The sequence below is a fragment of the Calonectris borealis genome, chromosome 7, assembly GCF_964195595.1.
Source record: "Calonectris borealis chromosome 7, bCalBor7.hap1.2, whole genome shotgun sequence".
NCBI lineage: Eukaryota > Metazoa > Chordata > Aves > Procellariiformes > Procellariidae > Calonectris > Calonectris borealis.
Window position 1 is genome coordinate 27,430,930 of NC_134318.1, and position 17,489 is coordinate 27,448,418.

The following is a 17,489-nucleotide window of genomic DNA, read 5'->3' on the forward strand; positions in this document are numbered from 1 at the left end:
GATGACAACACTTGGAACAATTATACAACTACTTAAATACTTTGGAAAAGAACACCAAAGAAGGGGAAGCTCAAAGGAAAGTCTTTCAAGCACTCAGCCCAGGGAAGAGTAGAAAAGCAGGGTCTGTGTTATTAGAAGGCTTCAACCTCAAAATTCTTTTGAGAAGGCTTTCTTTAAAAGTTCCAGAAAAAACATGGAAAAAAGATGGAAAAGAAAGCTTACAGTGAAATGACTGCCTTAACTCTAGGTGTACACAAACCCACACATATAAATAACACTAAATGTGCAGCACCAAAGCCAAGATGTTGGAAAGCAGCATGCACTCAAATAGTTAAAAAGTAACACCTAAAGGCAGACCAAAGCTGTGAATGGAAGTTCCAAAGGCAACCTTAATTCTAACAGTTCCTCAATTTGGTGTGCTTGACTTTCAGCTTCACTAGTACTGTTTGAAATCAGTTGTCTTTTTTGTGATGGTTCCTGGATTTTGAAAGAGGACATTAAAAATACAGAAATTCTATCATGTGGCACATGAAATAACCGGTTAATCAACAGCTTTGAGCATCTGTGATTCGTTACACAGATTTCTGACACTTGTGTTAACGGAATAGCTGACAGCACTAATACACTGTCATTTCCTATGAGGACCAACGTTATAAGTGAATAGCCATTTTGCTAGTAGGTTTTCAGATATTTGCTGACTGCAGAGGAATTACAAAGCTTGGCTTACATACCCAACCTGGAAACACCCATGGACATAATTGTTTCACCCTAACCCCCCTCTCCACCGTTACCAATTTGGTCCCAGTTTCTTCCCAGCCTCCAAGTCCCTCTTTTCAATTTTGTGACCCTCATTTCCCTCTCAGCTTCAAATCAGCTTGTTGCAAGCCAGTTTGTTGCAGCTTCCTACTCATACCAGACTCTCTCCTTTTGGTCTGCTTGTTCCATTTAACTCAATCCATTGCTAGAAGCTCAAGCTCTTCTTTTTGGTTTCCTCTAGCTCAGCATTTGTCTCTCCTCATACGAATCAGATAGTTCCCTCGTCCATTCCATCATGGTGTCTATAAGGGGGAGGCAAGCTGGAGAGTTTGGCAGAGAAGATGCGAATCAAGGCTCCCTGCTTTCCATCCTAACCCTAGCTGAGGGCAGCTGATGTCAATCATTTACAGGGCAGGTCGTTTAGAGCCCCTATAGCTTGAGCAGCATGTGATCAGTGAGTGTAGCCCCAGTCAAGGCATACATGTCCTAAGAAGAAGGGAGACTTTTCACAATAGTATATTGGATATTTTTAGTGGCTAAAATTGGCATCTGTACTGAACCGCTTACTTTCTAGAAAAAGCAAAAAGTGCCCTTATCTCTTCTTAGAATAGCCATCCTTCCCCAAGTTCTCCAATAGTGGGCCTTGAAGACAGAACTATTAAAAAAATCACTGAAAGTTGTTATTGTGGACAAACATACTTTCCTCAAGCTTCTTTGCTGAAAACATTGCAGCCATTTTGGGTGAACTCTTTAAAATCATCTGTCTGAAGGCAGTAACAGCTGAGGGTATAAATCAAACTAAATGGTTGACTTTCAGCTATGTTCTAATTAGTAGAGAACAAGGTCTTACAATGGAAAGAATCAGGGAATAAGTGACTGTAACCGCTTACATCTCAGTAACAAATGGGCTCACAAAAGAAAGCAGTGTGAGAAGAATATGAACAATGTGTAAACCCAATCAGGTTTTACTGCTTACTCTTCTCCCAGAGTTTTCCCCTAACCCAAAATAAGCTCCTTCTGCTGCCTTCCTTGGGTGTTATTGAGTACCTGGGAGACAAATAAAGGAATGAATGAAAACACTGACTGTGCTGGAGAACCTTGCTCGACAGTGCGCTGCAGGTTAAAGGGAACAGCTGCAGCAGAGTGACAGGCTGATGGGAACAGTCAGTCATTTTGTTGTTCAGACTGCAAGGCACTACAGAATTCAAACAGACCAAAATGTAAAGAGACAGTAGCACCTATGGGGTATGCAGACACCATGTTTACAAAAAACCCCTTACCTCTCAGGCACGGCCAGCTGCATAACCTTAAGGCAGGATGTTTGTCTGAGGTTGAACTGCTCTAGAGCTTGCAAACCAAATATACTATCCTGAATTCACTGATGCTTGCTTGTTTGGCTCCTGAAAAACTCAGGTAGTAGGCTGGTAGGATAAGGGAATAGGGATTCACTTGCACCTTCACAGACCTAGTAACAGGGCACAAAAAGCCATGGTCTATATAGTCAAGGTAATTTGTAGAATAAGTTTTCTTCTTAGCAATTCAATTGCTAATTAAAAAATGGTCAGCTGGGCACAGCAAAAGAAAACGAACAACCAAACCAAAAGCTCCCTTCTCTGTAATGTTAACTAAGCAAGTAAAAGCTGCCTAGAACAGCAAGTTACTACTGAAATTGCTTGACTCAAGTCAGCCAGCCAGCCTTTAAACACAGCTGATGGACCCTGATTGATCCAGTTGCCTCCTACAGCTTCTTTCAGGAGGATGCTGGTACAGAAACTTGGATTTATGTACTGGTGAGGAAGCTGCTGAGCTGCTAATGTCTTCATAGACATTTCTTGTCATAGGCAACAAAAACTCAGTGTGAGTACAGGTGGTCTCCTTTACAGAGAACCATACACACCTTCCTTTTTTCTGTGTCCATGCAAAGAAGATTCTATGTTAAAAAGGTTACTGGCCTGATCCCAACAATAGCTTTTTTTTTCCAAATAGTCAAGTGGACAAGAATCCTGTGTCAGACAGTGTTTTCGTTGTAAAAATGCATATAATTTACAGAGGAAGCTACCTCCAAATTTGTGGAGTCACAGTCAGCTTTGTAAGCCTTCATGGTGTCTGCACAAGAGCAATTTCAGATCTTCAGGGCATCCAGGATGCTTAGACCCCTGACCCCATACGATGAACCTGAAGCAGCTTGGTGACAGAACATCCAAAAAGGTGTCCTCCATCTTGGGCTTTTCTGGTCATTAACTCCATTGTGCTGTTTCACTCTCATTTCGGCTAACCAGGAATTTTAGGTAAGCTGACTAATTTTGCCGGGATTTGTCTGGATTTGGCAGATGTCAGTAGGCAGCAGACCTACTAGGCAGGTAGTTCAGGCAGAGAGCTGGAGCGAGGAGGAGTTATACTGCTTAAAGCCACTTCCATTATGTTTATCTGCCCTCAACCCTTAGTGTTCGAGTGGAGGTTGCCCAATTGCCTGTGTTGTCTATCAAAGGTGGCCTTGACTTTGCTCTAAGTACAGACTTTGCTTTTGGTTTAGACAGTAAGAATGCTTTAGAGCCGCAGTGAAGGCTCCCTCGGTGGGTTAACATCTGGATAGGGTGCCCACAGGGTAGCTGGCAGGCAGCTGTGTGGTGAAGGAAAACGTGTTTATGGACACTGAAAGAGGCTGCTCAGTCATATTAGTGCAGACAGAACCAACAGATTTCTTGGGAAGTGCACATATGATCAGGCATAATGTGCAAAAATGTATGCTTTATTTTTACACCAAAACTCTTTATATGAGGCTGGGTAGGAATTCTTCTTGTAAAGAGTCTATGTGACTTAAAATGGAGTCACTTAGATGATCTGAAATTTGGTCATGAAAACTGGAATTTCTATATGCAGAGAAGAACACTACAGCATCAGAGTATTTTTATCCTGCTAGTACTGTAATAACCGCCCTTCAGATTTCTGTTGATTGCATCATTCTCCAAAAATTACCTTTTTTGGAGGAAATTTCTCTTGCTTGAGAGAGAAATCCTTTCTTTCTTCTCAGACGGAAAGTGAACAGTAAAAATCTGTTCAGTCATTTTTATGTCATCAATGAATCACCAAAACTAATGCTTACTTTGAAGCATGTTACATGTGTATATCCGTGAGGAATTTACTAGGACAATATATCTCTTATACATAATCTCCAGTTACTTCATTGACTTTATTTTTATAGGAAAGAAAATCAGGTAAAGTAGTGATGGTTTACTGATTATAATTGACCAAAACCCCACAATAAAACAAAGCCAGACTCCCAAAGCATTGAAATTATCTCATTTATCTTAAGGAAAAAAAAGTCAAAAGCACAAAAAGCATTTTGGTCAAATTTGATGTTACAAAACATTTTTGTATTTATTTAATATCATGTTCTCCTACTCTGTAGTTATACTGTATATTTTCTGAAAAAATAATATGCAGATTATTGCATAACACATCTCTTCCAAATTAGCCCAGAAATATTCACTAAATTAATTTTTTAACACAATAAGAAAAGTGTTTTAATATTTTACGTTTAAATTCCAGAGAGTTTTATCGCATAAGATATTCTGTGGAAAGCAGCACCTATTTACTTCTTTGTAAGCCATTATGAAGATGGAACTAGCCTCTCAGACAAAATAACAGAGGTGATTAAAACACAAGCTGAATAAAGAAGCTCACCGAGTGGGTTCTTGTAGAGTGAGTATTTCACTTGGCTGTGTGTGTGGAATATTTTGCATAATGGTCTACAGACCTCCTAGGATTTTGCTATTACAGAATATACATATACATAGTGCTGAAACATAGAGAAGTGGTATTTCACATTATGTCTATGCTTGTTTAGGGCTCACTGTCTATGTGGAATGAGTAAAAGTAATATTAAAAGAAAATAATTATTAAACAGAAAATATTTCATTATGCAAACAAAGAAAAATACTGTATTTTAGTTTAGAGACAGTTCAAGCATATACAGCATATACATAATAAAGCGCTCAGGCATTTCTTTTTTCGTATTAGCTAAAGAAGCAGTCATGAAACGGTTGTATATTGGCTTAAAACTTGACAACCACCTAGTGCATTCTTCTTGCTCACCTTTTAAAAATACACAATCCGAGATGGATACATTGCACTGCTGGATTTTACAATATATATTTAAAATTTACAAAAATACAGAAAAACAAGATTTCTTGCACTCAGATACTGAGCATTAACCCTTTGAGTACTAATTCCCACCTGCAACACTGCAGAACACATTCATCTGACTTACATGTTTTTATAACATTCTAACAATTATAATTGCCATCTTTATGTACACTATTAGGAAATGTATTCCTACATATTAAAAAAAAAAAGGTAGAGACTAATAAACTGCTAATAACAGAAAAATAATGGGTTGAAATATGTAAAGATTTCTGCAACATATACACAGAGAATCGCAGACTATTTCCTCTCTGCAGCAATGTAGCAATTACATAAGCCTGCGTTAAGACATGGCAGCAAACTTTCTCATGTGGCCATACAGAATTGTGCTTTTTCTCTTATTTATGGATGCACTGCTCACTTTCCACTGTAGACATTTTTCTCTCAGCTTTATGCTCCTATTCACTTTCTGCGATCCATTATTATCTGCACCCGTCCTATTTGAAAAAAGTTGTTTTAATTCATATAGGGATAATTATGATGCAGTTCTGTACTGTGAATTGATGTTTTGTGTCCAGATGTTCAAGGAAACATGAAAAAATTTCTTGCCAAGAGCCTTGTATTAACGAGAGAATGGTACTGACCCTAGAATGCCCTACAGTTCAGCAGAAATCGTGAACATAAAGAACTTCTCTGAAGGTCAAATTTGCATTAAAGGATGAAGACAATCTGAAATGTGCTAGGAGAGGAAATGGGTTTTCAGAAAGCAACTGGGGAAATTAACGGACGGACTCTAACAAGGTGTGTTTTTGGAAAATGACTGAACTTCCTCTTTCCTGACAACTCTGGACTACATTGATCATGTAACTAAATAGACAATATCATATATACAATGTCTCTGAACTAGAATAAGCTATTTTAAGAAAATAACTGTAGTCCTCAAAGAGTTAATGATAAAACTGCTCTACCTTAACAGATGTGGAAAGGTTATCGTGAAACAGCTTACAGATTTGTTCAAAAGGTATATTTTACAAAGAAGTGTAAAACTTGTTGAGACAATTGCTATTACACCGCACAATGTCACATACAATGAGTAGTGCATGCTCTGTAAAGACATTAGAGTGGACCCTTATCAAAGCTATCATATAACCTTATACAAAGGATTGTGCCACTTAAACTAGTGCAGAGTGACTTTTTTTCTGTAGATTTATAATGCTCTAGATTAATATCAATAGGGTTTTTCACAGCCTTTTACAACACTTTTTTTTGTTCTTTTTTTAAACACATGTAACACTAGAAAACAGCAAATGGTATATCTTGACATATGTCATGCAAAATACAACCAATACAGCACCATAGATGTAACAGAGACATTACCTAGCACTTCTCTCCAACAAGAAAAAGGACAGAACAGAGACTGTACATTACATGACTTTACAGGCCATATGCTACAGAAGATCTTTAGAGGCAGTATCACTTTTGTAGATCTAAAAAGCTGTAATTTTATAAAATCCTGTTTATCATTTCTACCATAGTCACTTCTGATTAAAATCCATAACACAGTAATAATATTTTGCTACAAAAATAAATAAGTAAAAGTTTAAGATGCTGATATGTTTATAAAAAGTGTCTGAAGTTATTACAGAACAGAAGTGAAAACAATGAATGAAAATTACGTATTTCTAAAGAAATGTTGTTCTGTGTAACAAAAGGATATTGCCTCTCATATTCAATTGTCTAGACTTCATTTTCTAATTATCTTTCAGAATAACTGTATAACCTTCTTTTAAAAATAACTTCACTTTAAAACTCACTGTCTCTCTCTTTTAGACTCTTATTAAGAAAATGGAAATAAAGATGGAAAAGCTGTACAGTTTTCTGATGAGCTACACAAATATGTCACCTTATTTAGTTTGGAATAAACCCAAAGATAACGATCATTTAGGGGGAAAAAACACATTATGGTGGCCCATGAACTACACAGTAGTTTCATTTTTCCAAGGGCCAGTTTTGATATTTCCTGTACTATCTGAGCTGTATATCATGGCTTCATGCACGTTTCCCTTGAGAATTCCATTGTGGTTTGTCGTATTAAACGGCAATGACTGTGTCCGTGGGTGCATTTCAAAATGAGCTGGATGGTGCACAGTGTCACTTTCTGGCATTTTAGCACAACCGTATATTACAGTACTTGCGTCGCTACTTTCAGGCTGGTTGACAGTAGGATATGGATCGCTTTTTGAGCAGCAGGCCCGTCTGTGACCTGACTGGCTATCATGTGTACTGTGGGGACTGTCTGTGTGTGAGCTGTGGATGCTGCCATCGATACTTGAAGGAATGTGATAGGCATATTCTCTTTCACCTGCAGACCTATGCCGACTGAAATAACGTGGCTTAGTTCTGCCTTTCAGACATCTATGAATGTGCATATTGGGTCTGAAGGTTCCCTCGTTGTGGACATGAATGTGAGCTTCATCATCAAGTAGCTGATCACAGTGCATTTTTGCACAACATGGTGTCACAGGCGAAAGGCAGTTAACATGATTTTGAACCGCTTGTAGGTTAGTGAGTTTGCAGTGGCTAGCCGCTGGATGATTAAACACAGCTGTTTTGTTGGGACATGGTGATTCCTGAAGACAAGGTGCATGAACTTGAGTGTCACCATTGACATTAACTTTTGGGCGCACATTAACTTGGACAGAATAGGTGTTTCTTCTAGATGGGCAACAGGACCACCAGCAATGCCACACATCATCTCGCTTTGCACAGTGATGGATCAGGATGAAAAGCCCCAAGGTCACACAGAAGGCTCCGTAAAGGCAGCTAAATATCATATCCAAGAAATGACCTTGAGATACTGCAAGTGCTCCAAAGGTCCAAGTGGCAGTAAACAGGAACAAAGTGAATGCTGCGGCTCGAAGCTGAGCCTTAAATGAATGCTCATTTTCCAATAAGGAAGATGAAATCATGGAGCAGGTTGCCTGGGGAACAGACACAGAGTCTGTAATATGACCGTGGCCCACCTCAGTACTTGGCATTCTCTGCGGATCTTCTGTCTTTTCCTTTAACTCATACTTGCGTTCAGGATGGCGCTTCAGTTGCACGTATGTGCAGAGAAAGTAAACACAGGTGACTAGCACAATGAATGCTACTGGCCCATAAAAAGCACCGAGACTAGGCTCCCATGCCATCCAGCAACTGAAAACAACAAAAAATAAGAGAGTCAAGAACATTTTATAGCCCACATTAGATGTGATGGACAACTGACTGATGTGAAAACTGGGCTTTCTGACTAACTTGTGTGACCCAACAGTGTCTCAGAAGTTTGGATAGGTTCTTTGTAGAGAAAGGGAGTGCATCTTTGATATCAATTAAGATGAGGCATCACTTTCATATTTCTTAGTAGAATAAAATGTCTAGTATAATTTACAGGATATTAAAGCTGAAAATTTCCAAGAAATGTAGGTCAGTTTAGAATCTAGAATTGCAGTGAAGTATAAGACCATTTATGTCAATACTTTTTTCTACTATTAAAAATGTCAGTGCTAATACTTTGATTAAAAAGCAAATGAGGCATAGTTTATACAGTCTGTGTAAGCAATAGAAATGTACAGATTTCAATGGTTTGTATCAATGAACATTGAAGAGAACAAGGTAGTAAAACAGTAGAGAACAATGAACAAAGTAGAGAACGGCCTAAGTAAAAGAGAGGCTGAAAAAAGACATCCAGCTGAATAGTCACCGCTTTCTGCAGTGAGCGGACCCAAAAGATATATGCCATTTCTGAATTCTCCACTGTTTCTGAAATTCTTGGGAGTTAATTTACATCAATTTGAATGTCCTCAGAAAAATTAAGGAAATTGATGGTCTGTTTGTGATACACTGGTAGCATAATCTTATTGTAGCATGGATCATTATTTGCTAGGCTTTAAATAATATAACCATAACTGTTTTAGAGCAGCTTAAAGTAGTTCACAGTCCAGTATGAGCTGAATAAGCCTCAGTCAGCTGCATAATTTACTAGCAGCCTAACAGGACTGTCCTGAGGATGAATGATCTAATCAAATAAACATGGGAGAAGAAAACACTTCTAGCTAATGAAATCCCAGATGGAAACTGGGAGAACTTGGGTCAGGGGGAGAATGAGTATTTGCCTAGTTTTTACTCTTCTCTATGATCTGCTTTTAGCCACGGTTACAGACAGGCTACTGAGCTGGTGGTATAAGCTAGTACAGTTGTTATTAGGTTCTTATATTCTACACATTGCATGGATTTCTGGAAAGAGGAATAAGTTACTTTCCTTATCTGTTGGACTAGGGCAAGAAGTAATGGGCTTAAACTGCAGCAAGAAATATTTAAATTAGATTTTCAAAAAGTTTCCTAGCTATTAGGATAATTAGGATAATAAGCTGTTGGAATAAAGTGTGGTGTATCCATTACCGGAGCATTTAAAGCACCTCAGATAAATAACTGTCAGGAATGGTTTGGATATAGCTAATTTCCCACTGGGTCAGAAAGATAGACCAGGCGATCTGTCATGATCCATTCCAGCTCTAAAAGTGACACTGTGTGACACTTCATACTCATTTAGGCATGTGTAGTTGGTTGCAATCCCTCCAATACAGCGAGGAACCTTCTGATATCACATTATTGTCAAGCCAGGAATCATCTACCACTCACTATAAAAAGGGCAGAATGAATTTTTCTCCCAGGCTGAGAACGTCGCTGCTAAAAAGAGGCAGTCCCCCTGGGTATTTATCACAAGAAACTGCAGCATAACTGCTTTAAATTTTTAAAATTGGAACCTTAAACAAAAACATACACACATTTATTAATGAACTTAGAAACACTCCAAGGAGTATATATTTTGCTGTCAGACATGCACATGAAAAGATTCCCTGAAAGATATCTGTGAAAAGATAGGTAAGTTACCACCTATATTTAATTGGATAAGCAGAGAGCACGAAGCTACATGAGTACTTGAAGTACATTTGAATGCTGCATACTTGATGCAAAGTGGAGAATGGAATGCTCCCCAGTGGAACAGTCTCTTGGGATGCTCTTATTTCAAGTGGAATTTCAGTGTGGATCACTTAAAAAATCAGTTCCGTAAAAGAAAAGTTCAGGTTTGTACATCTACATTTACTGTACTAATACTATTAAAAATGAATAAGGCATATAACTCACTATGCTGTTGTCGAGCTGTCTTTTTACTCAGTCTTACAACCATCCCTCACCTGTGCCTTGTTTTCTGCACAGACTGTGGTACCAGATATTGATTAACATGATTAAAGAAGTATAACCTCTGTAACTGTGCCAAAATGAAAAATGTCTCACATTTATGAACATAAATAATTGAGTCTTTTAATATACTGTTGATTATAAGTGATTGTCTAATTGGATAAGTTTGAATAAATATATGAATATGAGTTGGGCCCTAGGCAGAGCAGTTAGCCATGGTATGTACTGATTTATTACCAGAATTTAAATTTCAGTTACCTATAAAAATGCCTTTAAGGAGCCAAATGCTCACTTACAAACCATTATCCTTTGTTTCCACTTTTCTTACCCAGAACATAACTAGTTTCAAATGTATTACAAGAGATGTTCAAAGCACTAAAAGTGATGTCCTCCAGACTACTAGTGCTGGCAGAGTACTAGTATATTCATTAGTGTGCCAGTCATTGCCATGCTGATCTTTTAAACAGAATGTATGTAACTTTGCAGTCTGATTCACTTTCTGCTATGCTTTTATAGAAGGACTTATTGTACTTTATTGATATCTCATGTTTCATGCCAAGAATTAATAACAATGTGATACCTGGACAGCTTGTGAAGGTATACTGAACACTAACACATTAGTACACTAGAGGGCTATGTCAGGATTGCAAGACATTGTGACTGGAACATTTCCAGGTGGTGAAAATCCAAAAGAATTGGTTTTTAAGGGAGGGATGAGGGTGGAGGAGGTGGGGGAGGGATTCTACTTGTCCTTTTTTCACATAATTATTTGTAAATTACTTTAACTAAGTCATCTGAAGGATATCAATTCAAGGTAGATAATGAATTGAAAGTATTTAATTAATTAGTAGCTCCATTAAATATGTTATCCATTAGGTATTTTTAATATCCTTTCACTTATTCAGATGTGAAGGAAGAGTAATTCTGTAAATGAAAAGTGATTCTATTGACAGTAATGGAGTCAAATCGGTAGAGGTGAAGGAGCAAGCCCCAGATTAAGACATTGCTCTTTCATAGCTATTATTTAATAAAATTTCATAACAAATGTCATCCCAAATGGCATGTCTGTACCCTTTATGAAGTCAGTTACACTTATCAGCATAAGAAAAAGAATATGTTTTCCTTAAAAGTTTTATGATAATAGTTTATACTTACTATGGTGCATTGCCTTCAATCCCGTAATTATTGATATTGGTTGCTGCTGTAATCCCACATATAATGAAGGGGACTCCGCCACTAATCAGGTAAAATCTGTTGAGAGATAATAACTGATATTTTAATTTGCCTGACTTGTAGTTGAATAATGTTTTTTAAACAATTGTCCCTCCTTGAAATATTTTGAGTATACAATATTGCTGAGTCATTAAACATGTCCCTAAAACCAGAAAAGCAAAGAATGAATTATTGTCACAATAAACACTGTACTTTATGAAGCAAACAGCAGAAAGCTTAATATTTAATATTTATGTGGACCCTCTTTTAACAACCTCTTGACTTACGTCTTTAGTAAATGTAGTTACTATTGCAGTCATATGAAGAACAAACCTGGCCTAATGAAAGAACCTACATACCAAATAAAGTTATTTCACGCATCTAGATATTTATATTTAATAGTTATTAAATATGTAAGCATTGTAAATTAAAAATATTCAGACAAAGCAGCTGTATTCACTTTAACTTGAAAATATTCCCAGGAAAATCAGTGAAATCACAGAAACATTTTCCTAACTCCTGGATGACAAAAGGAATGAAGATCAGTTAGGCAAAGAGAAAAGAGGCAGTCCACTTGGCAAAATGTCTTTTTTCTGCACAGAGGAGCAATCTGGAGAAATCAGGAGGATTAAATATCTCTTTGCATATACCACACTTTTCTTCACTTATTCAATACCCAGCCTTGCAAATGCATTAAAATATGAAGGCCTCTAAGACTTCAGCAAGATCTCATAAATATCCAACAAGAGTGTTAACCTAAGTGTTAATCTTTCTGTAAAGACTTGTATTCTAAGACAGAAAGCCCATAGTTTCATTCCCCTTTAACCAGTTAAAGCCATTGAACTACTTAGAAGCAGCAGTCATTCCAATGTATGATCATTAGGCTACATTAAAGTCCTGGGGGATGTCTCACTGAAGTTGGCACCCTGCATGCCTATGTCCAAATTCAGCAAAATAAACCATCATCACATTTTCCATTTATATAAGCAAAATGCAAAATTATGCATGGAGGACAGCACTTCCACCGCTGCGGTCTCTGAGGTGGAGAGCACCGGCCCCAGGGTATGTGAGGCTACAGCTGGAAGGAATGCTGCTCAAAAGGGAAAATGTTCCACCGCACCTAGAAGCTCAGCTGGTTCTCTGAACATCCTGAATAATTTCCTGGTTTAACCAATGCTCTTCTGTCAGTAGACAAAATTAGTTTCTTTTCAAGCCACTCCTTTGGTGCGGGAAACAGTACGCAGGGATACAGATGCTTCCCAATCACTGCTTGTCCATCAGGACTAAGAGGAACCTGATAATGTGTGGGATGCATTCTGATCATAATCTGGCCACTAGTTTTCTATAATGTGTTATAAATATTGGGAAATTTCACAGTCATTTCAAGGCAGGATTTTTACAGAAACAGAGTTATAGTAAGATTAAATAAATCAGCATTTAAATCAAACCCAGAATTAGTGTTAGAATTTCTTAACCTCTTTTCCCCACCTCCTTCCAAAGCAGAATTAGAGGCCAGGCTTCAGAAAATTTCATGGTAACATTTACAGTCAATCTTTGTCCTAATGTTCTAAGCTGTAAACAGAACAGAGAAAATCATCCTCCACATTCATCAAAAAACCCTTCAGATTTTATGACTTCAAAGTCATTAAGTATATATTTTTTCTTCAAACTTGGCTTGTTCTGTAGAGCTCAACAAATTCCAATGAACAAGCTGCCTCCTTACAAAATCCATTCATTCACTGCAGTTTAATGATTGTACATATCTTTTGACTTGAGCATGTTGAATAAGCTAGTTTAATAGCTTATTATTATTTTTAACAGAGACACATTCAATGACATTTCTGAAATTCAGGAAATGACTAGGGTAAGCAATGAGGCATGGAAAAGTTAATTCCAATTTATCTAAGAAATAGTGAGGAGCAGAAAAATAGGAATACAGAAGGAAGTATAGGAAACTGCACTTCAAATTCATCTGAAGTGATTACACCATAGAATTTACCTACAATGCAACCTATAATTTCATTTTTTGCAGTGCCACCACTTTTTACAGATTGGATACATATAAATCATATCCTTATCTAAAGTCTCAGACAAGCCAGTATTTGGGCGTTAGATAATCTACTTCATACCTCACACTTTCAGCAGGCTGCTGAACACTACAAAAGTAGCATCAGATGTTCTGGAAACACTTAGCTACACAGTGCTTCAGAAATGTGGCAAAATCTAGCAAAATTCCTGTCCATTGCTAAGAGAAAGAAGATACATTCTAGAAATGACATAAGGCGAAGTCAATGGTTTCAGTGTACCTGAGGTGCACTGTACTGTTATCCAGCACAGCACACTGCCTGCCCTGTCTCATTGAAAAAAAAAAGTAAAATAGCAAATAGAAATGACAGTGTATACAAATGATTCTTCATTGGTGGATCTGGGATTCTTGAAGGGAAAAAAAGTCTGCCAAATAGAATAAAAGTCAGCAAGAGGGGAATGGGATTAAAATAGAATGAACAGAAAATATGATCAAAGAAATGGAAGTAAAATTGTAAGAGCAGGAGTGCATACTCTTGCCCATTTGTGTGAGCTCATGGATACCTTAAATAGCATATAAAGAAGAAAAGACCACATTGGAAAGTCACCAGAGAAGAAACATTGTTCAAGAAGATCCATATACATGTTAGTTGTGAGGAAGTACACTTGAAATTAAGAAATTTAGACCAGTCTTTCCAAACATTAGTTTCTATGCAACCATTAGTTTTTATCAATTTCTTCTTTTTCATCCAGATGAGATGATTAGGACAAATAATTTCGAAGAAAAAGCTGAAGTAGAATTGGGAGGGCATGAATAAAAAGTGAAGAAAATGCAGATAATAAATAGGTATGCTTCATACTTCTAGAAAATCTTTTATCTAAGAGAATCAAAGTGCTTTATAACATTAATTAATTTAGTCTTGCAGCCCCCTGTGTGGTCGATAAACATTATCATCCCTGTTGTACAGATGAGAAAACAAACAAGGAGAGATTAAATGTTCAAGGTCATGCAGAAAATCTGTTTCAGAACCAGACTTCTTAATTCCCATCCTATGTTTAAACACAAGGCACCTCTCTATTACTGTGAATGATGGGACTGGGCATATCATGGCATCCAGGAGTTTGTCTCCAAGCCCAAGAAACATGATTGCCTCTCTGTGAGTTCAAGCAGGAACAAGAAGAATATAATCTTATGTGAAGATCCCCTGGCTAGGGTGGTTCCTTCCCAGTATTCACTAAGCCTTGCCACTGGCTGGCTGCCTGTTACTCCCTACAAAGTCTGACTTGTGGAGGAGGAGCCCGTGTGCGCTATTCCCTGTGCAGCCCTAACACTAACATCCGCTGGTATTTCATATAGAACTGCCTGGGCACGTACACAGAGCAGATTTTTCAGACCAGTTAAAGTGGTCCAAGTGTAAGGGTTGTAACTGAAGAGACGCTGGGTTCTGCTGCGTTTGCTGCTGCAGCCAACTTTCGATGTCTTTCAGCCATACAAGAGCAAAAGCAAGGGGCGATGCTCCTGTCAAGTAATGCTCATTCACAGAACAATATAATAAAGCAGTACCGGAAGGACGAACCTTGTAGATTTGAACAAGTACGTGCTTTTCAGCCATCTCCCCGCCCCCCCCAGTATATTTTCTTATTTTGAAAATAACGATCAATCTTTTTCCTACACTGTTTGCCTAACTTACATTTACTACTTCGTCTCATGACTATCTTTTGGTTTTAAAGCTTTAAAGGTCTATCTCCTTTGGTTCCGTAACCAGCTTTTGTCTTCCAAATACCTTTTCTACTTCTGAGTTAATTTTCTAATTTTTCTCGCTAAGCCAGTGGGCTGTCTCCTCTTCACAGAAGAACATGCAGTAACTCAGGACCCACAGCCAATTTCATCTACTTGTGTAACTCTTCTACCATTCAAGAATGCAAACGGTGATACTCAGGCTACCAGTAATGAAACTCTGTAGGCAGCAGTAAGATGACAGAAGAACCCTGCTCTGACAGATGTGACTGTTACGATGGAGCCAGCTAACACAGAGGGTTTGGCTGTAGTCAAGATAGCCGTGCATGCAAATCTTTAAAGACTGGGAAACCACAGGGAGGAAATTAAAACTTTTTTCCAGCTAAAATTTGATCTTGACAAGCAGTCAATTTATATATTTTGAAATTGTTTTACAGGGAAAACTGTAAACTATCTGAGGGATGATTTGGGGCTTTGAAGCAATTGCCAAGCTGTTGCTTCAATAGCCCTTCGGAAGAGGTTTTAAAATTTGTATATTGTTGTTGCTGGCCACTCATGGACGTCCTGATGATTCCTAGCAGGCTTTCACATTAGCATACATTTATTTACTGAAGCTCATTCACATCTTCACTAATATTGTTATCCTAGCTAATTAGATTAAAGCTAGCCTGGTAGGCCTCAGCATGCTGCAATCGCACCTCTTAGCTGCGGTGTAAGCAACACCTACAGCCTGAAAACTAGGCTGTGCAGACACGCTCAGATGATGTGCAGTAATTTGTGGGGGGAGGAATCATACTCATTCAACGTTAGAGGGAACCCCTAAGTTCCTGCTGCAGCTGCCTGAGACCAGTAAGTACAATATTGTTTATTACACGCACTGACATAAACACAAGAAACCCTCAACAGAGCAGCAGACACTGCTTGAGGTGATGTCCCTCTGTTCACATCATGGTTTAGTGTTTTCCAGCTTCCTTTCAGCAAGAACTCCTCTTCTAAGGCAAACCCTACCACAAAATACTGGGAGCTACATAGCCAATCTGATAGAAACAGGATAATGTCAGCAAGTATGACTGCAATAGCCTGCAGACAGCATCCATTCTGCTAACTTAACATACAGTATAGTCTTCTAAGTTTACTTCCACATATATTACTTAGTAAGTCAGCAAGTAAGAGGAGAGTTCTACCCAGTGATGAATTTCTTGCTTGAGTGTCTGGCTATTCTGTAGCCCAAAATTGTTTCCAGATTAAGAACCTTGACTCTGGAATGAATTCTTCCAAAAAGGACCAGACCTTGGCTTTGTGGGTGTAATGCAAGACTGATTTTAAGGTTTTTTTTCTGCCGAGGTTGGCAGAATAGCGATGTATCAGGAAGTGATTTAATAGCTTCAAATACTCTTTATTGCAGACATTACTTGATTAAAATGTATGTATATTTAAAAGTATTCCTCTCTGCACGCACAAGTCTAGAAAGTACATGTTAGATATATAAAGATACCAGTGAAAACATTAATTTATTTCCTTTTCCTCAGTACAAAAAAAGATTCATCTATTTAGCTCTACTTACTTCTAGGGCACAGTTCATATAGGAAGAGATGTCAATCTATTAGCCACTTGCAAAATAAACATGAAAATAAAAGAGGAGTCACAGCAAGATGACGTTCCCTTTTATTTTTCCTTGAGCTGGGATTTGGTTTTAACATCTTTGTGAAAATAATCCATATAGAAAATGGTCATTAAATTCTGAGCTAACCAGATGCCACAGTTCAAGTACCTGGCAGGCAGGCAGGCAGGCAGATAAGTAGCTGTTCTGTAGAAAGCTGAATTTATGAGCCTGATTTTCAAATTATTCTTCCTGAATTTTTCATGCATCACATCATTTCATGGTCCTTTTTCCTGGGAATTTTGATAAAATAAAAAGAAGACTTTGTAGAAATAATGGGATTTTGAAAATGTACTTTTCATTTAAGAAAAAAAAAATTGTCATTTTGAATCCTATTCCCAGATATTCTTGACTTATAAACATATTTACAAATACCATGTTAGTTTTGCTTCATGGCCTTGCTGAAGAGAAATAGCCTGTATTTCTTAAGTGCTTTTTCCCTGTCTGCAAAGTAGAATATAAGCATGGAGAATACACTAAAAAAAAAAAAAAAAAAAGAAGGAAAACCAATCTACTAATAATGCTAAAATAAACTTTAATATTGCAAGTCAAACTCTAAAAGGTAAATAACAGGAGAATTAAGAGTTGTGTGAAATCTCTATTTAGCACCTTTTTGTAGCAATATTGTTATGCTTTTTAACTGCCTGTTCACAGTCCATTTTTTTTCCATAAGGCATTTCACTCATTCACCATGGAAGGAACAAAGACCATTGG

The 17,489-nt window shown here is 37.7% G+C and overlaps 1 protein-coding gene across 1 annotated transcript in view; it reads right to left on the reverse strand.

Annotated features, from left to right (window-relative positions):
• Positions 1–4,039: 4,039 nt before the first annotated feature.
• ADGRA1 (adhesion G protein-coupled receptor A1) overlaps positions 4,040–17,489 on the reverse strand; it is a 156,892-nt gene continuing 143,442 nt past the window's right edge. Inside the window, exons 12-13 of the mRNA XM_075154773.1 lie at positions 11,296–11,391; positions 4,040–8,097 (exon numbers count right to left, since the gene is read on the reverse strand). Of these exons, the coding sequence (XP_075010874.1) occupies positions 6,876–8,097; positions 11,296–11,391 (1,318 nt within the window). The 3' untranslated portion in view covers positions 4,040–6,875. The remainder of the gene's footprint in view (positions 8,098–11,295; positions 11,392–17,489) is intronic.